The 22,122-nt window shown below is 35.6% G+C and overlaps 1 protein-coding gene across 2 annotated transcripts in view; it reads left to right on the forward strand.

Annotated features, from left to right (window-relative positions):
- The first annotated feature begins 8,981 nt into the window (after nucleotides 1–8,981).
- The window catches only part of LOC128638266 (uncharacterized), a 372,623-nt gene continuing 359,482 nt past the window's right edge, over nucleotides 8,982–22,122 (forward strand). For both annotated transcript variants that reach the window (XM_053690131.1, XM_053690129.1), the window contains exon 1: nucleotides 8,982–9,120. In XM_053690131.1, coding sequence (XP_053546106.1) covers nucleotides 9,070–9,120 — 51 coding nt within the window. In that variant the 5' untranslated portion in view covers nucleotides 8,982–9,069. The remainder of the gene's footprint in view (nucleotides 9,121–22,122) is intronic.

Below are 22,122 nucleotides of genomic sequence, written 5' to 3' on the forward strand. Positions count from 1 at the left end.
ACTTACATTCTTGCATTTCAAATAAAGATACCAAGAGAATGAAGAAAATTTGATAATAGGAGTAAATTAGAAAGTTGCTTAAAATTGTATGCTCTATCTGAATCACGAAAGAAAATTTTTGGGTACAATGTCCCTTTAAGTAATAAAATTATAATTTTCCATTGTTCTCTCTATGTATTGAGCTTTGGTGTTCCAGCCAAATAAAAGATAAGGAAGCAAGTCTGTTTATACAAATTTAGAACAATGAGATCTGATATGACCTTTAAGTTCAACCCATTGTAATAGGCTGTGGTTTCAAAGCACAAAATCAGCTACTTTATATACACAAATAAGCATGAAAATGGAATTTCTCAAATATTTTATACTCTGCAGTTGGTATAACAAGTCATTTAAAATACATTAATGGAAAAACTATTTTACAGTGTACTGTCCCTTTAACACTACTGACCCTGCAAGTATATGGGCTCCATTTATCAAACTATAATTGCAGCTTTGGAGCCCTACAAATGCAGACTTCTTAACCTGGCCAACCAGGATGATTGAAAAGCCCTGCTCTTTTGCAATTGGTGGAGCAAAATTAGGGGGCTTGGCTGAATAAGCATTTGCTCGTGCAGTGATTACTGCTGGCAGCAGATACTTCCCAGGTAGGTCCCTGGTAACGAACCTTGATAAATTAGACCTTTAACCACTTTAAAGGGGTTCAACACTGATCAGACACAATAACTAAGCCATAGCGGCATTCACATGAATCTACTGATTGGCTCAGTGGCCATGCTAAAACCGCAGGTAACTTTGTACTATAATGGCTCTTTAATGCAGCAAAAGTAAATGACAAACATGTTCAGTATCACACAAAGTATTGCGCACCTCAACAATTACTGATACAATATATTTTTATTGTTGTCTTTCATGATTCAGATAGAGCAAACTATTTTAAAATAATAATAACAAAAATAGAAACAAAAAAAAAATTCTGATTCACCTTTGTAATCAACTTTACTTCACTCTCCTCGTATTCTTTGTTGAAGAGAATACTTAGGTAGAGTCAGGAGTGTGCACATTTAGACAAGTATATGTAGTATCTCTATGTTAAAGCCTTTTGCAGTTCTTTTTTTCTATCACCTAAAACCTTATATCTTTAATCCCTAATAACTTTTTAATGCAATTTTTTTTAAATTATTTTATTAGATGATGCTATTATAAGTGTAACTGTACTGTTAAATGTATTTTTGTTGTATTTTGTGTCAATTTTTATGTGAACCCGATGCACGTTAAATTCAATTGCGCTTGAGCGAACGTGTTAAATTTCAACTTGTAATACGCACACTGCTTCTGATGCGCACAAACACCCGTATTCTGTTTTCATTTACTGTTTTGCAAGATGACTGCCCAATGCCTTATGATGTAAAGTTAAACATGCAATCCAACTTACAGATTAGTAGAATCCAGCAGAGTAGCTTAACTCAGACAAATTCCACAGCAGAGATTTATGAATCCTTCATGCTTTATTGTTGCAAAACAAGAATTCTGAGGTTCCAGAAGTGGTAATTGCCAGGTAAAAAGAATTTGCCTCTACAAAGCTATTAGCAGAGAGTTCTAGCAAACTTACACATTGAAAGTGAAACTAATTTACACACACAAGTGAAACAAAATGGAGGCAGGAAGTGACCTCAAAAAGGTCAGAGGTAGCACATAGAATATACATTAAATTGAATACAATGATAAAACATAACACTAGAGGGAGCACAAGAACTAAAATAGCATTTAAAGATGTACATATGAATATATGGACAGAACACTCCCCGTCTGGTATCTGTAGATACCACTATATAAATCAAACAATAAACAATAAACATAAAAATGTTGATTGAAGTCTCTTTATCCATGAGATCTGCAAGACAAAGAAAGAGAGAAAACATACAAAATGCAATTGCAAACATAAGTCCATGTTGTTTTAACATGATAATTCTTGAATAGAAGCAGGGCTGGCACTGTCCCCTGTAGTCATCTCTCTATTGTAATCCTTACAAATTGTCAACCAGTGTCTATGTTTATAATCACAGTCAATGTGAAATAGAAGAAGTACAACTTCTGTAATCCAAGACCAGGTACACTGGTAAGAAGTGTAGTAGCTTGAAGATGGTTCTCTTTATCAGGTTCCACAAACTGAAATGTAGTACTGGTTGATGTTGTATCTGTAGCGTTTAGCAAGAATGCGGGTCCTGTCAACCATGTCAATTTCATGAATTGTGCTGAAGTTAATGACCTGGTTACAAGATCTGCAGTATTTTGGTTAGTAGGTACATAATACCATTGCTCTGGTTTTGTAGATATCCTGATGTGTTCTACTCGGTTGCTGATAAATCCTTCATGTGGTTTTTCTTCAATGTCAGTCACTTTTAGGTAGGCCACAGCTGCATTAGCTTCTATAGATGCATCTGAGAAGATGTAGATCTCTGTAGCTGTTGATAGAGATGTAAAAGCATAACACCGTGGAATACAGAGCTTTTCAAGAGCCTTCAAAGAATCCTTCCACTTTTCCCACATCTGACGTTTCTCTATAGGTAGTAAAGTATCCCAGGATTTTGACTCAGATGAAAGCTGTCTAAGCAGAGACTTTCCTTGTATAGTCACTGGAGCTACAAACCCCAGTGGGTCATAAAGACTGTTAATAATTGATAAAACACCACGTCTAGTGTATGGCTTTTCATCAGTAGAAACTTTGAAAACAAATTCATCAGTTGATATGTTCCAATGTAGACCAAGACTCCATTGTACAGGTGGTGTATCTGTACCTAGATCTAAGTCTTTGAGGTCCGTTGCATGGTCTGCTGGAGGAAAGGCTTTCAACACCTTGCTGCTGTTTGAGACTATTTTATGAAGCCTTAGGTTTGCTACAGATAGCATCTTTTGTGTTCTTTTAAGCAGATCAATGGCTTCTTCATCTGTCGGTACAGACTTGATTCCATCATCCACATAGAAGTCTCTTTCTACATATTGTCTGGCATCTGTTCCATATTCCATTTCACCTTCTTGAGCTGTTCTTCTTAGTCCATATATTGCCACTGCAGGTGATGGACTGTTGCCGAAAACATGCACTCTCATGCGATAATCTATTATCTCAGCACTAGTATCATTGTTGTGATGCCACAAAAACCTGAGGTAATTCCTATTGTCTTCTCTAACAATGAAACAATAGAACATCTGTTGTATGTCAGCCATGAATGCTACAGGTTCTTTGCTGAACCTGATCAATACTCCTAAGAGACTGTTAGTAAGGTTAGGTCCAGTAAGAAGAACACTATTGAGTGACATGCCTTCATACTGTGCACTTGAATCAAACACAACCCTTATTTGACCTGGTTTGCGTGGATGATAGACGCCAAATGAAGAAAGATACCAACATTCTTCACCTTCTTTTAGTGGAGGAGCTGGCTCTGCATGCTTATTTTCAAATATCTTCTGCATGAATGATACAAAGTGTTCTTTTATCTTCGGATCTTTCTTTAGAGTACGTTGTAAGGAAGAAAGTCTAGAGAGTGCTTGAACTCTGTTGTTGGGTAACCTTTGTCTTGGATTGCGAAATGGCAGAGGGGCTACCCAACTGTTTGAGTCATCCTTGTAAAACTCTTTGTCCATTAACTTAAGAAATTCTTTATCTTCGACAGAAGGAGCTAGTTTATTGTCATGCTGTGTTGTGTGGAACACTGTACTTCCAATGTTGTCATCATCTGGTAAGGGAGTAACTATATCATCTTGACTGGCATAGTATGAATGTTCATAGATTCCAGGTTTCTCCTTTACATGGTAGTGATTTGGGCATGGCTCAAAGTAAGATGGACGTCCATTAATTAACACATTAGTTTTCAAGGAGTTAGTAATATCTGTTCTGTAGATTTTTCCTATACAGGCATCTCCAACTATTACCCAGCCAAGGTCAAGTCTCTGAGCGTATGGAGAATTATGAGGTCCATTACATTGCTGGCGTACCTTGTGTATTCTTAGAATGTCTCTACCAAGTAAAAGCAATATCTGGGCATTCTTCTCTAGAGCTGGTATGTAACTAGCTATGTGTTTCATGTGAGGATGGTAATGTGCTATTTCTGGTGTAGGAATCTCATCCCTGTTATCTGGAATTTGATTGCATTCAATAAGTGTAGGTAAAGGCAACTGTATACCATCTGTAATAGAAGCTATTATGAAATCACTAGCTCTTCTTCCTTTTGTTTCAAACTGGCCTGCACATGTACCAAGGGTGTAAGATGAAGGATTACCATTTACGTTGAATATGTTGAAGAATTCAGTTCTAGCCAGTGATCGATTGCTTTGATCATCCAGAATTGCATACATTCTTACTGATTTATCAGGCTCTCCCTTAGGATACACTTTAACAAGACATATTTTAGAGCAGGACCTTCCACTAAGTCCTTCACCGCATATTTCAGTACATTTTGAAGCAACAGATGTTTTGTTTGTTGTCTCTTCTGCTTTCTCCCCGCCATGCTTTTCAGCAGGGGCAATACTTTCAAGTGGAAGGGAACTTGAAGACTCTGGGTGGAGAGCAAACACATGTCTGTCACTATTGCATTCTGAACATCTAATATTGGCTTTACAGTTTCTAGAAAGATGATCTGTTGAAGCACAGCACCTGAAGCATAGTCCATAATTTTTAAGAAGCTCTATGCATTCTTGCAAAGGTTTTTCTCTAAAGCTACGACATTTCTTAAGTGGGTGAGGCTTCTTGTGCAATGGACATTCTTGAATTAAATTCTTTAATTTCTCACTTTGCATTTCCTGTCTGGAAGGTGCTACATCTGTCTTTTGGACAAATACTGATTTCTTTGAGTTCTTGAATCTTGAAGTTTCTTTCTCATGTTCTGGAGAAGTCACCGCCCACTGATTTAATTCGGTTAAAGAGAAACTTGGATCATTTCTTGTTTTTGCTATATCTTGGATGAACTTACTGAAAAAGGAAAAGGGATGGAATGATACATTATTCTCTTGCTTGTATCTTGATCCTTGTGTTGCCCATTTATCTTGAAGAGCATGAGGTAACTTCGCCACAATTGGATTTACACCTTGTGCAGTATCAAGATAACACAGTCCTGATAGACATGGATCTGCTTTAGCTGCTTCTAGTTCCAGCAGAAGATCACTTAACTCTTGTAGCTTGCTATTGTCCCTAACTGTGACTTTTGAAAATTTTTGTATTTTCTTTAAAAGGGCATTTTCAATTACTTCTGGACTACCATAAGTCTGATCCAAACGTTCCCAAATCATTTTTAAACCTACAACTGGGTTGTCTACATGGACAGCTCTGAGCCTCTTGACACGTTCTGCAGATTCAGCACCTAACCACTTTACCAGCAGATCAAGCAATTCTCTAGCAGATATACCTAAATCTTCAACAGCAGTCTTGAATGTAGACTTCCAAGATCTGTAGTTCTCTGGCAGATCATCAAATTTTGTAAGACTTGTATTAGTAAGCTCACGTCGAATCATATACCTTGCAAACTCAGACATCTCTAACCTTTCAGTCTTTGTTACTGGAGGTGCCTGAAGATCACTTGGGTAATAGGAATTGAATGCTGAGGGATAGTATTGGTTCGCTGATACATTTAATCCAGCTGAAGCCTTTTCTTTCACTGATCTTAATGGAGGTGACTGTGATGGACCCCATACTTGTTTGTTTACAAGAGGTTGTGTGATTTGTGCATTGACACCTGAGCTGCTTATCCGCTGAATGGCATCTGTTCTGGCTGGAGCAATTGGATAGCTATTGAGATGTAAATCATTTGTGGTAGGGTGCACATCATTCCAACCTCTGTCTTTATGAGCATTGCCTCCTTCTTCCTCTTCAAAGGAGTTGTAGTGTTTTCCACTCTGGTTAAGAACATAATACATGTTCTCTTCTCTGGGTAGTCTGATCCCACCAGACTGACAGAATATTCTAGGAGCTCTTCTGTATTGGCTGCCTCAAGTACCTTTAATCTTGCCATGGCAACAGCTACTTCTTTTTCATTTTGCAGTATTTCTAAATCTGTTTCTTTTTTTGCTGCTTCTAATTCTTTTTCCTTCTCCCATTTTGCTGCTTCTAATTCTTTTTCCTTCTTCCATTTTGCTGCTTCTAATTCTTTTTCCTTCTCCTGTTTTGCTGCCTCCATTTTCAGTGTTGCTTCTTTTTTGCTAAAAGAGGCGCACACCATTGCAGCTTCTGCTTCTGCACGTGCTTTGATAATGGCGGAGCTTATAGATGAAGAGGAAGTACTTCTAGATTTAGCAGAGCGAATTGTTGAGGCAGCACGCTGTGATCTGGATTCTAGCAAGTCTGCAATCCTGCTTTCAACTGTTGCTAATGTGCTTTGCACTAGTTTCTTGCACTGTAGATTAGATTCATTAAACTGGGTTTGAATTTGCACAGTTTCCTCAACATTAGTTTTTGATAGCAGATTAAAATATTTGCGTGACAACCTTTCATAATTTTCATAACAAGCATTAAGTCTGTCAGCAATCTTGTTTAACTGTTCTTTATCATTAATAGTTTCATTTGCTAAAGATACACATTTTCTAAGCTTCTCCCACATTTCATCCAATGCATCCACTAATTCATCTTTCTCAGCTTGATAACTTTGTATGACTTTCTCAGTGGGTTTTATTGTACGCTGTGGTCTAATGCTCTGCTCTATCTCCTGTGACAGTGTATCTTGTATTGCAAGTTCTTTTTCAGACATTTTAAGTAACTAGATTAGAGCTATTTTAACTGCAGTCATAAATTTCTCTGAGGAAACTGACAGATTATACAAAGTTCAGTGTATACTTCTCTGTTGCAGATATCTTGTGTGAGAGTGCAGATGTTTAATGAAATCTTCCTTGTTAAATGCAGAAACATTTACTGAGCTGTGTGCAGCAAGCAATGCAGCTTCTCATTTATATAATGTCCTTTAGTTACACACTGAGCAGTGTGCAGCTTCTCATTTATATTATATAAAGTCCTTAGTTACACACTGAGCTGTGTACAGTTTACCAAACATGAGTCTTTCTATTGAAGATTAATAACTCTGAAGGTATTCTTTTTACTATTCTGTTTTCATTTACTGTATTGCAAGATGACTGCCCAATGCCTTATGATGTAAAGTTAAACATGCAATCCAAGTTACAGATTAGTAGAATCCAGCAGAGTAGCTTAACTCAGACAAATTCCACAGCAGAGATTTATGAATCCTTCATGCTTTATTGTTGCAAAACAAGAATTCTGAGGTTCCAGAAGTGGTAATTGCCAGGTAAAAAGAATTTGCCTCTACAAAGCTATTAGCAGAGAGTTCTAGCAAACTTACACATTGAAAGTGAAACTAATTTACACACACAAGTGAAACAAAATGGAGGCAGGAAGTGACCTCAAAAAGGTCAGAGGTAGCACATAGAATATACATTAAATTGAATACAATGATAAAACATAACACTAGAGGGAGCTCAAGAACTAAAATAGCATTTAAAGATGTACATATGAATATATGGACAGAACAACCCGCAATAAACCCAATATCGCTTCCACACAACATTCAGCACGCTACTCGTAATCTAGCCCATAATTTTTAACATCCTATTATGAAATTGCAATATGCATTAAAGAGAATTTTTATTGGGCTCATTAAATGCAGTTTTCCTGCATATTTTTAATAAAAATGTGACTGTGCCATTTAAATTAGTTTTTTTTTGTCCATTTTCATTACCAGTTTGTAATCCATACTTGAATTATACATTTTACTTTGTGCTATTGATATATATAAATTACTTACTTTACTGAGCAGTATATTGTAAGGTATGTATGTCTCATTCCCATATAGAAATGTACGTAATACCCCTTACAGAGCTGACAATCAAACAATCATTTCTAGAATCCTGTAAAGAACCTCATAATACTAATCAATAATTATAAAGGGACAGTCTAGTCCAAAATAAACTTTTATGAGTCAGATAGGGCACACAATTTTAAACAACTTTCCAATTTACTTTTATTATCAAATTGGCTTTGTTCTCTTGATATTCGTTGTTTAAAGTTAAACCTAGGTAGGCTCATATGCTAATTTCTAAGCCCTTGAAGGCTGTGTTAATTTTGACGGCAAATTTAGATTTAGTCTTAGTTTTAGTCTTTTGACTAAAATACCATTTTTTTTAGTCATCTAAGTTGTTTTAGTTTTAGTCTAGTTTTAGTCGACTAGGGGCTCCATGTACTAAGAGGCGGGCGGACAGCTTCTTAACTCGCGAAGCTGTCCGCCCGCCTCCGCTACACACGGGCAGCGGATCTATTGATCCGCTTGCCCGTATGTATCATTACACACTCAGCGGAGTGTGTAATGCCCGCCCCTTCAGTCGCGCGACCAATCACGCGACTGAAGGGGCTGTCAATCACCGAGAGCGAGCGAGCTCTCGGTGATTTTGCTTCGCCACCTAAGAGGTGGCGTAGGGTGTAGGAAGCAGCGGTCTAATGACCGCTGCTTCTTACATTGCGGGAAGCAGGCTCGCATATGCGAACCTGCCCCGCAAAGGCTCCGGAGCAGCTTTCGCTGCTTCGTACATGGAGCCCTAAATCTTTAGTAGATTTTATTTGTTTAACATCTAAGGGGTTTAGTTAAAGTGTAATGCATAATTTAAGCATTTCCCTATAATTTCCATACTCATTATATACTCCAGGAGTAAACATAACACCTGTTATTATTTATGGAATTAAGGTTTAAACATGCAATACAGGCACAAATTTAGCCGTTGAGATATATAGCGTCTTTATTAAACTTAATAAAACCAAGTTTCATAAACAAACAGAAGTGCAACTTCAAAATATAAAAAAACAAACTGTATTGGCTGTAACACCATTGCACATATTACCCAATATAAAAACTTTAACAGTTCTCTGTTAATAATTAAAAGAAGTATCAAGCAAATCAACACAACAAACAGTTTCTGCAGCGAGCAACAGGCACAGCATAATTAACCCATACTCGTGGGTTATTATTATTTCTATAGGAAGAATCAATTGGTTGTTCACAAATTCAAAAATGTTTCGGCAACGAAATGAACACTGCTCTAGAACTTCCAAACTCATTATATACTCCTGGAGTAAAGGTTTGTTAACCTGTTTTTATTTATGGTATTAAGGTTTGAACATGCAATACAGATTAACAGATTTAACTGTTGTGGTATATAACATGTCTTTATCTTAAAATTAAATAAAACCAAGTTTTGTAAATTAACAAGAAGATAGCCTTGCTTTTTTTTTTTTACAAAAGAGCAGTAATTAGATATGGATAGATTATAACAAATTGCATAGTGTTAAGTTTACAGCAAATTTTAATTTAGTTTTAGTCATAGTCTTTAGTCATCAGAATTTCTTTAGTTTTATGCTCATTTTAGTCTAGTTTTAGTCGACGAAATTAACACTGATCTCAGGGCAATTTGACAGTTTGTCACAGTTAGAAAGTGCTAGTTCATGTGTGCCATATAGATAATATTGTGCTCACTCCCGTGGAGTTATTTATGAGTCAGCACTGATTAGATTATTTGTGTGTCTGTCAAATTAACTGAGATAAGGTAATCATAAAGGTAAGGTAGATTAATGTTGGTTATGCAAAAACTGGAGAATGGGTAATAAAGGGATTATCTAGGTTTTTAAACAATAACAATTTTCAAGTAGACTGTCCCTTTAAGTAATATCTTTTTGACCAGGGAGCTTTAAAGAATCAGACTTTTACACTCCCATTTAGTTTAAGAATTGACTTGATTTTAATAAATCAAATTATAAGAATTGCTAAAAAAAAATCTCACATTTTTTTGTTGGTGTTTTGTTTAATGTTTGAAAAGAATTGTAACATTAAGTTAACAAAATGTGCTGATGGTATAAAATTGTGGTTTCATGAATTGTAGGTTCTTAAATAAAAGGTCAGCTTCTGGGGTTCTGCACTTTTAAATATATTGTAAAATGCATTTGAACCTAAAATATTCACAGGCTGTGACAATGTGAAATTAGCATTTCATTTCTTTTTACTGATGAATAGTGACTTTTTCTGAGAACATTTCCTAATCAGTCTCTTTAAAGTAGATTTATGGTGAGTAATCCATACTGACAGATTTAGTTTAATGGAGGGGAAAAGAAATCAAGGACATAAAGAAAAATCATATGGAGGCTGTTCTATACAAAATTAAATCTATTTAAAATAAAACTGATGTATAAATATTGTATTTCCCTACAACAGTGTAAGTAGATTTAAATAGATTCTAAATATTATACCTTTGCCAGATTAGGATGCAAACTTGTACAAAGCAAGGGCCATAACAGAAATTAAATTTCATGGATGCGATTCTAAGAAATATGGGGATTTAGCCCAGTAAAAAAATACCCTATGGAGAATAGTATCCCTCTCTTACAAATGCACACACATTTTTCTATACGCATGCTCATGGGCATGCACACTCAAACACAAACACTTTCCTTCTTCATATTTATGTAGACACAGCAATCTCTGTGCTGGTAGAGCAGAATTTTGTGGGGCATGAAATGGGCAAAGGTAAAATATGGTCAAAAAGAAAAGATTAAAGCATAGTTAATAAGGAAATGCACTTATCTTAAAGGGACACTGAAACCATTTTTTTTATTTTGTGATTCAGATAGAACATGCAATTTTAAGCAACTTTCTAATTTATTCCTATTATCAATTTTTCTTCATTCTCTTGATAACTTTATTTGAAAAAGAAGGCATCTAAGCTATTTTTTTGGTTCAGCACCATGGAAAGCAATTGTTTATTATCGGTGGGGGAATTCATCCACCAATCAGCAAGAACAACCCAGGTTGTTCAACAAAAATTGACCGGCTTTAATTGTTGGCATGAAGTTATATATTTCTCACACTACGCACAGGGAATATCCCTACATAGATGGTAGTAGGCCACACACTATATCAGTATCCCCCCCCCTCCATTTTCACTCATTGCGGATAGGGGTGACTCGCCACCCTCCACAATCTCAGGCAAAGTTAGGAAGTCTCTGCCCAGCCTTAATGTATCTATATTGGCCCTATTATATAACTTATTACCATAGACCTGTAATGGCTCCGTAGTGGGTGAGCGTAATAGTTCTTATAGAGCTTTTCTAACCTGTTGAAGTTGCTACTCCTAGAAGCTCAAATTTTTTTCTTTTTACTCTTTCCAGTGCCACCTAGACGTGGAGTACATATATTTGTGACTTTATTTTATTAGAGGTCTAACAGTGGCCTGTGTAGGTTTCCTCCTACCAAGTTTTCTTAAAGTGACAGGAAGTCCATAAGTGGCTTCACAGTATGTGGAAGAAGCACGCCATTATAATAGCTATTGACATGAAGAAAAATATGGACAATTGTAGGCCTAACCATTCTTAGTTGACATTTTTTCTTTTACTGATGTCAGGCCCAAGGACTGCGGCATATGTCAGGTATGTTAGTTGTCCAAATGAACATGTATATAAGCAAAATGAGGTTTTATACATGGCTAGACAATTTCCCTTATAAGTTGAAACCAAAGTGTGGTTGATATGTATAAGACATGCCTCTTGTGTGGGTTGCTTCAATATTATTGTTTGTCAAATAGGCGTGTTGCCATGCTGTTTTACAGTGTATGTTTATTTTTGAATTTGTTACCTCAATAAAAATTATTTATAAAAAAAAAAAAAAAAAAAAAACTGAGCCTGTAAGTAAAATTGTTACTTTCTGGCTCCTGGAAGTTTTGAAATTCCTGGACAGTTTATTTACAGTATATCTATTTCAAAATATTAATTTGGTCTCTGTAGTGGGGTTTCAGTGTCAACTTAGTTTGAAATAAAAAAAAAAAATGCCCGGGAATAAAAGGAACTAACCTAATCTTGTGCAGTATATAGCTTTAATAAATGGGGGAAAATTCTAAAAAAAATAAATAAAAAAAAAAAAGATACCAAGAGAATGAAGAAAATTTGATAATATTAGTAAATTAGAAAGTTGCTTAAAATTGCATACTCTATATGAATCACAAAAGAAAAAAAAATTGGGTTCTGTGTCCCTTTAAGGAATAAATTACTCACTATCCGATAAGGACAAGTTTAAAAATTCTATTGATAGCAATTTTATTCAGGTCAGGAAAACCCATAAAAAAGTGAAACATTTTAAAATACAAAATATTAAACACATTTCAAAATGTATGTAAAAAAGGAAATAATTATTATAAAGTTTCTATAAATATAAGGGACCCAAGCTAAGACTAAATAATAAATAATGTTCTAAATCTTACATTTTTTTGGGGGAGGGGGGGTTACTTTTTTTGTAAGAGAGCAAAATATTCCTGCTTCCAGGTGCCGCTTACCCCTTACAATGTCATTTATTATTAATTCTCATATAAACACTGCCAACTGAAAACATTAATAAAATATTGTTTTCTTGTCCCCATCTGTAGTTTACATTGATTAGCTATGGTTGTTTTTCAATTAACTTTGTTAAAGTGCTTCAAAACCTGTGGAATGCAAAATGCTAATCACTATAGTTTCAAATTAATTGGCAATTGTAGAACACACTTATCTTGAATACAGAAACTGTAATCATGTATAACTTGATTAACATCGTGATTATAACACAATATGAATGTTTAATAAATTAATTATTTACTCCACAATTAAAATAACATGTAGCTTTTTTTGTAAAACTTTAATTATATGGAATTAAATAAATTAGTGACAGATTATAATAAATAGTATTATTATTATTATTATTATTATTATTATTATTTAATGGTTTTTAATATTATTATCAGTAGACATAGTAATACTCCTTTTATTATTACTATTACTACTACTAATAATAATAATAATAATAATAATAATTTACCTTTGATTGGTAACTAATGAAAATGATAACACATTAAAGTGATTTTAAAATGTATAGTATTTATTAACAATTAAGTAATTCATAGAAACTATATATTTTAAGAACATTTAAAACTGTAAAGTGTTAATAAAAAAGTTTTGCTCCATGGGCAATCTGCTTAAAGGGACATTATACACTAGATTTATTTTTGCATAAATGTTTTGTAGATGATCCATTTATATATCCTATACAGCATTTAAAAAAAAAAAAAAAAGTATAGTTTTGCTCATTTTTAAATAACATTGCACTGATTTTTAGACTCCTGACCAAGCCCTAAGGTTTTAGAAGAATACTGATGTATACCGACTCCAGCTTGCTCCTGTTTGTGTAAAGAATATTTTCATATGCAGAGGAAGGGGACGGGGGGAGTGTCTGTCTCTTTACTATAGAACAACTTCCAGTGGGTGTTCCAGCTAACATTTTCAATAGGGCTAAACTGGGAGCTTCTAAGTAAGTTTTTAAATGGTTTTATACTGGATTTTTAGATCAGTATCTGTGCATATTATTCTTTATAGTAGTGTGTATTGCATGCTGGTATATGAAAATTGGTGAATACTGACCCTTTAAAAAAGTGCTGTTTTTTATCTTACCTTCTTTACTGTGACCAGTCAAACACAAGTCAAACATTTTGTGTGCTTTCACCTAGACTTTCAGAGGCCTAAAGGCTATTGGGCCCTACCTAGTGATCTGAATTGATAACTAACTGCACAGATTAGTTAGTCCTTAAAATCCTAGACTTTGTCTTTATATATTAAGAGAATCCCAAAGTGAAGACGTTAAATTTGTATTCATTGCCATAGTTATACTTTATTAATACTGAGTCCTCCTCTTTGGGATAAGGAAAATCCAAGCTATGTCTCAGTAATTAATGGTCCAACTAACCAAGGACCTCAGTTTGCATATTTGTGGTTAAATAATTTGTTTTGCCATCCCCAAACTTTAGCTGAGCATGACAGGTTTTAAAAAAAAATGTATCCATATTAGTTTTTACAATGCAGGTGCCAAAACAATGAAATGTAGTTGTGTATTAAGGTTAATAGTTAAGTTACAAGGTGTCAAATGAGTAAGTTTCAGCGAGTAGAACCCAAATAAAAAAAACATATGCTGTAGCTTAGTTTGTGATGATTGACCACTACCAAATTATATTTTATTTTCTATATTCAGTGGCCAAACCCATGAAAAATTTGACCAAGAGGAAACAGTCCCATGGCGATTAAGGGGTCCCAACTTTGAAGTTACCGATCAGGTTCACTAAGTTCACTACTCCTACAAATGATGCTTTCTTCTTTTCTCACCCTTCCATCTGTCTTAATATCATCCATAGGTGTGATATGTGATACTTAGCAGTTGAGGTTTAGTTTACTAAAATTCTGTATGTACTTATAGAGTTTTGTGGCTCTTTTATGTACCAGCCAGGCAGCAATGATAATGTTACCTGAATAGACAAGGAGAGGCGTTTTATGAATGTTTTCTGCAAACACTTATTAAGAACAGTAATACGTTCAATTCGTTCAAAATAAGGTTTAGGAAGGTGTTCTACTCAATTAATAGAACAAGCTTTAGTATTGAATTGAGGCTGGCTATCAGTAGAAAATAAATCACAGCAATCAGAGTATCCGGTTCTTCACGCACCCACACACTCACACTCACACTAAAATATATACAAAGTTCAGTCAAGCAGAAATCTCCCTTTTGCAGATAATTATTTGAAGGGTTAACACAATGTTATGCTGACAAACTGGACAGTGACTTTCAGGCATAGGTAATGTAAAACACGATTCCTACTTGAGCAGAGTTCAGTACTTTACCGAAAGTTAGTGTGGGAGGAGGGCTCCTGATGTCCGTTCTGTAGCTGCAGGTATCCGTGTGTGAATGCGGCTTGCTTCCGGGACGTGGAGAAAGTAGATCTGGCGGTTGCGTGATATGGCAATGAGACTTGAGAGAAATAGAACGTCTAGAGCTGGAAGTTAGTATATTCAAAGGGACTGTAGTTGAAATCAGGAACGGAACAGAATAACAGGTATCACTAAGGTTAGACCTGAAGAAAAATAAAGTGAGAACACTCGTTATGTAGCTAGAAGACATTCTTCAATTTTCAGGCAAGGAATGACAGCAAAGTGCTCCCTTAAATAGGGAGGATCCATAGGTGGGTGGGGATATACCTTAAAGGTATATCACAATAGGCAAATTCAAGAACAATGGTCAAGTGCATATTAACCAGGTATTGTTAGATATTTTGTGGACCATCAGCTGTTCCCCACTGATTAAATTGTTTCCCAGGAGAAAATTCTTCAACTTCAGAATACACTTTTAATAATACTATTTAAATATTCATAATGTAGGTAGAATATTTCACCCGAAACACCTTACCCTTATAAAACCAGATGAACCATGTTATAAGGGTTTCCACCGGGCTAAATTCTTTAGACGAGTAAAGTATTATAAAATGACAAGTCCATACAATGACAGATCATGGCAATCATCTATTTATAGAGTAAATGCAGCACCTCTCTCTGGCCTTGATTATCTAAAGCTCTCTGGGCTTGTGATCTTTTTAAAGAAAAAAATTTCCAGTACTGTGAAGCCCTGTCTTTAAAAGAATTGCATAATCAACACATATACAATAAAATACAATGCAATAACACTAACTTTGAATATCAAATGAGTAGTGGATTTTTTTTTCAGGCAAACATCAAGGTTAATTCAATTTTTCCTCCCACCCGAATCATGTTACAGCAATCAGCCAATCACAAAATGCATTTACACATATTCTGTGCACTTTTGTACATGCTCGCTTGGATCTGGTGATTTAGAAAGTGTTCATATAAATAGATTGTGCACATTTTGGTAATGGAAGTATTTTTTTTTTTTTAATTGTTTGATCTATTGGAATCATGAAAGCTTAATTTTTACATTATTGTTTTTAATTTCCTAAAGGCAATTTTTATCTTTAGAACAGTGGGTCTCACAAAGGATGTTTCTTGCTTTAAGTATGTGAAGGTGAGACCTACATTAAAATAGGGCTCACCAAAAAATACATTTAAATATTGTATTTAACAAAAAAAACATGAAATACTGAAATTAAATTATGCAGCATAAATTTATTGTTTAATTGCAATAAAATCATAGTCAAATTGTTCTGCAAAAATCCTATTTTATTTAAAAAAATAAAATGTCTATACTACTGTAGTGCTGTTGAGGTACTCAAAAACTTCACCCATAATGCAGTGGGTGCAGAGCAGTAGGGCAGAACTTTAATTATTGTACCGCAGAGTCCAGCACAACAATAAAATCATGCATTTAATGAAATAACTGAAATATTGAAATACAAATTTGCAGTACAAAATGCTATTGTTTAATCACATTAAAAGTTATAACAAAATTCTTCTGCTAACTTTGTCCTTCTAAGCAAAGTTTTCTTTCCAGAGAGTTTCATTACTTTCTATAGGAGACATCTAACACACAGGAATTTTATAGAGTTTTCTGAGGGCAAAGTTGTAAAATTGCCTAGAATTATAACTACACTATAATGGGCTTATTGCATCTTTTTTTTGTCCGCAATTTTCTACTTATAAACAAACATATTTGAATAATAACATTTGCTCAACAGAAACCTTGAAATGAAAGAAAAGATGTCAAGGGGAACATTTGTTGTACAATTACTACATCAGAATTGCTATGTTCCTTCATAACTTGATTTTGTAAAAAAAATATATATGATAAAATAGAATCAAATAATTTTTTTATTGTTTTTATACCAATTTTATCAAATACCTATTATAAATAATAAAAATAAACTGTTTAAAAGCTTATTATAGAATATATTTAAAAATGGTTAATGGTCCATTATACAAAACAGACTTTGGTGTGTTTATAACAACTTAATGTAGCTTAAGCATTTTATTTCATCTGTGATTATTCAGAAAAGCTTTTTATGGTCAACAGGGTGTTAATAAAGTTGTTTATGATGTCAGTCTATTTCCATGAGGCACCAATTTGACAAAAAAAAACATTAATGAGACAGGTTGAGTAGTTATTGAAAAACAGATTATGATGTATTTTTGAGAGGTCAATTTTTACATAGCAAGAACGCCACATTTAGCAACTACCCAGAGGAATTGATGTTGAGTTATGCATTTAACAGGCCTGAAATAGTTTTCTAAATTTGTGCTTTTGTACAGCAGGGTGCCTGAAGAAATAATCATTTCACAAACTTGTTTTTCTACATTATGTATATTTTAATGTGTTAAATTGATTTATTTTATTTTGGGTAAAAAAATGACTTCCAACAAACATTATTCACTAAGAAGCAATTTTTATTTTGTTTTTTTTTTTTTAAATAAAAGCAAACAACATAACATTACAGATAATTTCACTTAATGTGACAAAGATTGAGTCAAAAATAAAATAAGTAAACATATTTTTTAGCTCATAATTTTTCTCAGGTCAATCCACTGTCAATATTATTCCAAAATAGGCAAATTCATAACAAAAAATATATTAGTTTCATTTCCACGAAAGACATATCAGACTGAATACACCAACACAATCTAAAGATATAGGGGGATATATATCAAGCCATCGAACCGCAAATACGCTGGAATTCCGCATCGTAATTGTTGCAAGCTTGATCCGACCTAGTTATCAAAGCCTACAGACCGGCAAAAGTTGACATTTGTGACGTAACATACGATGCGCCGGTCTCAATCCGACGCAGATCGATGCTTACGTCATTACAGATGTTCCAAATACACATTCGGCTCTATTTGACCCCTTTTCCAATTTATCAAATTTCTAACAGGTACGCTCGAGGCTATTCTGGCCCAGCGTACCTGGTTTTCAATCTGCCACCCTGGAGGCCGCATATGCCATAGAAATCAATGGGAGTCTGAAAGCACCAAAAGCTTATGTTTGATACTGCCAGATACCCCATTGATTTCTAGGGTTGAAAACAAGTAACATTAACACCTAAAACCATAACATAAGCCCCAAGTCTAAACACCCCTAATCTGCTGCCCCCGACATCGCCGCCACCTATATAATGTTATTAACCCCTATTCGCCGCTCCCAGACCCCGCCGCAACCTAAATAAAGTTATTAACCCCTATCCCGCCGCTCCCGGGCCCTGCCACCACTAAATAAATGTATTAACCCCTAAACCTCTGGCTTCCCACATCACTACCACTAACTAAACCTATTAACCCCTAAACCGCCAGCCCCCCACATCACCATAAACTAAATTAAGCTATTAACCCCTAAACCTAACAAGCCGCTAACTTCAAATTACAACATCCCTATCTTAAAATAAATTTAAACTTACCTGTAGAATTAAAATAAACTATTTTTAAACTAATAATTAACCTACCCTAACTATTATACTACAATTAAATTAAACTACCAATTAAATTAACTAAATTACATGTTAAAAAACCCTAACCCTACTAAAATTATTTAAATCTACTATTAAACATTATTAAAAATTACTAAATTACCAAAAAAATAAACGCTAAGTTACAAAAAATAAAAAACACTAATTTATGGAAAAAAACAAACCACATTATCAAAAATAAAAAAAGAATTACACCTAATCTAATAGCCCGATCAAATAAAAAAAGCCCCCCCAAAATAAAAAAAAACCCTTGAGCTCTCATCCTATTGACTGATTGGAGCAGCCAATAGGATGAGAGCTGCTCAAATCCTATTGGCTGATTGAAACAGCCAATAGGACTTTAACAGCTCTAATCCAAGGGAACTGTCTACATCTGGAAACAACGCCAGAGAAGTAGATCTTGGTCTAATTCACTTTCTAGTACACAAGCTAGCCAGTCCATAGGTCCAAAGGAACATAAAAGTAAGAAGGATAGTACTAATACAACAGGTACTAAAGCTAATGCCCCCAAAAGGGTGGTCTTCTCCGATTCTGAGCCAGAGTTATCAGACGAGGACAGATTTGCCTCTAGCTTCGAAACAGATGCCTATTCTGGCTCAGAAGGAGAGGAAGGTATTCCACCTCAGATAAACAATAGTGAGACTGCGGTGGAATATGCTACACCAAAGGGCATCCTTAAATACCCCCGTAACACGGTAGCTTTTCCCAAAAGGGGTAGACAGAGGGGTAGAGGAAGAGGGAGATCACAATATTTTACTGATAATTAATCTAGAAGGATCGTTAATGAGGATTTAACACCTCAGGGTTTTCACTGGGCCCCGAGATGACCCAGGGGAGGGGTCAACTACAGAGAACCCTTACACCCCAAACACAACAACAAGAACAGAGATATCTTCTGAGGGCGAACAGACAAACCCCCAGACACCAATACCAGTAGACAATACAGTAATTAATCTCTCCTCTTACACTCTAACAGATATAGAGTTGAAGGTTTTGAGTTACGGTTTGGGGTTTGTACCTTCGCGTAACTTTGACCTTTTTCAAACGATTCTTGATGTCAACAGATTGGTCAGAGATCTCACTCTTAGAAAATTATTTTCTGATGGGGATACCCAGACCAACATTCCAATTGGACACACTTCTACAAATTCTAACTATGACCATATGTCTTTCTCTGATATATGTGATCTCACTAACCTTGAAAACTTAGCCGCAGAGGGAGGTAGGATAACTGAAGGGATGAATGAACAAGTTCATCGTACACTTAAATCCCGCTCTAACTTATATCCTCTACATATTAGAGGAAAGAGTCTAGAAGTCTTTCACAAAAGGGTGGTTGAGGATCTTACCCTCTTGTCAGAAACACAAAGGGGGAGGACTTCAAATCTGTCAAGAAGAGAGAGGGACGCTATTGTCCAACTTCAGAGCAACCAACAAATAGTGATTAGACAATCGGATAAGGGTGGTAGCCTTGTAGTGCTCGATAAACAAACATATATAAATGAAGCACTCAGGCAACTGCAAGACCCTGATTCATACCAACAACTCCCTAGAAATCCCACCGTAGAATTTTGATGGTTACTAGTGGACCTGCTAGATGATGGAGTGGAGATTGGCATTATCGATCAGCAAACGTTTGATTGCTTATTGGTGGACAATCCAGTAATGCCAGTCTTCCACCATTTGCTCAAAGTCCACAAAAGTTTGGACAGTGTACAAGGTAGACCTATAGTGGCAGGTATAGGCTCTCTTTTAGAGCCACTGTCCAAATGGGTAGATTATTTTTTACAGCCCATAGTTCGAGATCTACCTAGCTACATCCGGGATACCGCACACACACTGTCCAAACTAGAGACAATACAATGGGAACCCGAGTATAGCTGGCTAACGATTGACGTTGTCTCGTTGTACTCTACCATACCCCACACTCATGGAATTAAGGCAGTTGCCTTTTTTCTAGAACATTATTCAAATTTGTCTCAAGAGCAAAGAGAATATGTGATTCGGGCAATAGAGTTTCTCTTGCAACACAATGTCTTTATGTTCGATGATGTGTACTACCTCCAGAGACGTGGAACCGCTATGGGGGCCAAGTTTGCCCCCTCCTACGCCAACCTCTTTATGGGGTGGTGGGAGCGGTTCCACGTCTATGGAGATAGTAACATCTTCTCTTCCTCGATCATCAAATATATGCATTTCATTGATGATCTGCTGATCATCTGGTCTTCAGACCTCCAACAGGCACAGGCCTTCATAGATCATCTAAATGACAATGAGGTGGGGTTGAGATTTACCTTTGAGTGGCAAAGTAACTCCATTAACTACCTTGATGTTACACTAACATCAGATAGTCAGTCTAAAGATATCAGATCTACCTTATTCAGGAAACCCATCTCAGGCAATGCCCTACTACATGCCCACAGTAGTCACCCTGGACATGTATTTACGGCCATTGTCAAGGGCCAATTCATGCGTGCCAAACGTAACTGCTCTACAGATGAAGATTTTCACAGAGAAAGTCATGATTTAAGTGTTAGATTTATTACCAGACAATATCCTAGGAGAGTTGTAAGAAAGTCCTATATTGAGGTCAGCCAAATGGAGAGAAGTGTGCTATTCAAACCCAAAAGTAAGACAAACACAAAGAACAAACCTACCCTAATTACCACATATTCTAACCAATACTACCAGATATGTGATATAGTTAGGAAGAATTTTCCAATCCTTAGAGGAGATACTAAGTTACATAAGTTTATCCAAGATGGTTGCAATTTTGTATATAGACGGAATCTTACTCTGGGTAACTTACTATCTCCCAGTATGCTCAAAAAGGAAAGAAGTGGCAATTCATGGCTTCACTTCAATGGCACATACAAATGTGGCAAAAAAGTATGTAGATCTTGTGATTATATCCATATATCTACTACTTTTACATCAGCAACCACAAGGGAGGAGTTTGATACTAAAGGATGTGTTAAGTGCAGAACCAAATTTGTTGTGTACCTCGTTGAGTGTACCATCTGTGCCCGTCAGTATGTAGGGAGAACCACTAGGGAGGTGGGTACCCATATCAAAGTGCACTTGTCAAATGTAACTAAAGAACGTGCAGTTTCTGTGCTGTGCAAGCACTTTCTGGAACAACATGACGGTGATCTGAGATCCTTTAGGTGGCAGGCTATCAAGCAAATAGTTAGTCCCCCACGTGGAGGAGATAAATTTCAGATTCTGTCACGTCAAGAGATCTATTGGATTCATAAGCTCGGTAGCTTGCTACCTAGAGGATTTAACTCAGAGTTTGATATCATCAATTATTGGCACAGGTAACCCCTCCATTAAATTTTCAGATCTTACTAAGGTCCATTTACACCATTTAATGGTTCATATCCCATATCAGAGATACAGGTTAAGTTCCACTTTGATTTTGATATCAACCAGTACCTGTAGTTAGTAATCATTCCTCCTAACCCTATCTAGAATACAACTGTTAGGTCTATCAGTTGGTTCCTACAATTGATATATGATAATCAATAGCATCGTCAATCCTTATTTGATTTATAACTTGCAATTTGTTATGAACACTGAGTATATCCTAGTTTGACTATAATAGAGATAGAGTTAGGTCATTAGTCGCCTATTCCCTTATCCAGGGAGATTATTGTATTTTTAATAGTTCCAAACCATACCAGTATATGTATTTTGACACATATATCACAGTAGATTATTGCTAGAGATGTACACTGGCCTATATGTTAGTCCATAGCTAAATCTTTATTTCTGCACTCAATAATGTAAACTTGTACGTATTGGTTTGGTAGTTGT

The sequence above is a fragment of the Bombina bombina genome, chromosome 8, assembly GCF_027579735.1.
Source record: "Bombina bombina isolate aBomBom1 chromosome 8, aBomBom1.pri, whole genome shotgun sequence".
NCBI lineage: Eukaryota > Metazoa > Chordata > Amphibia > Anura > Bombinatoridae > Bombina > Bombina bombina.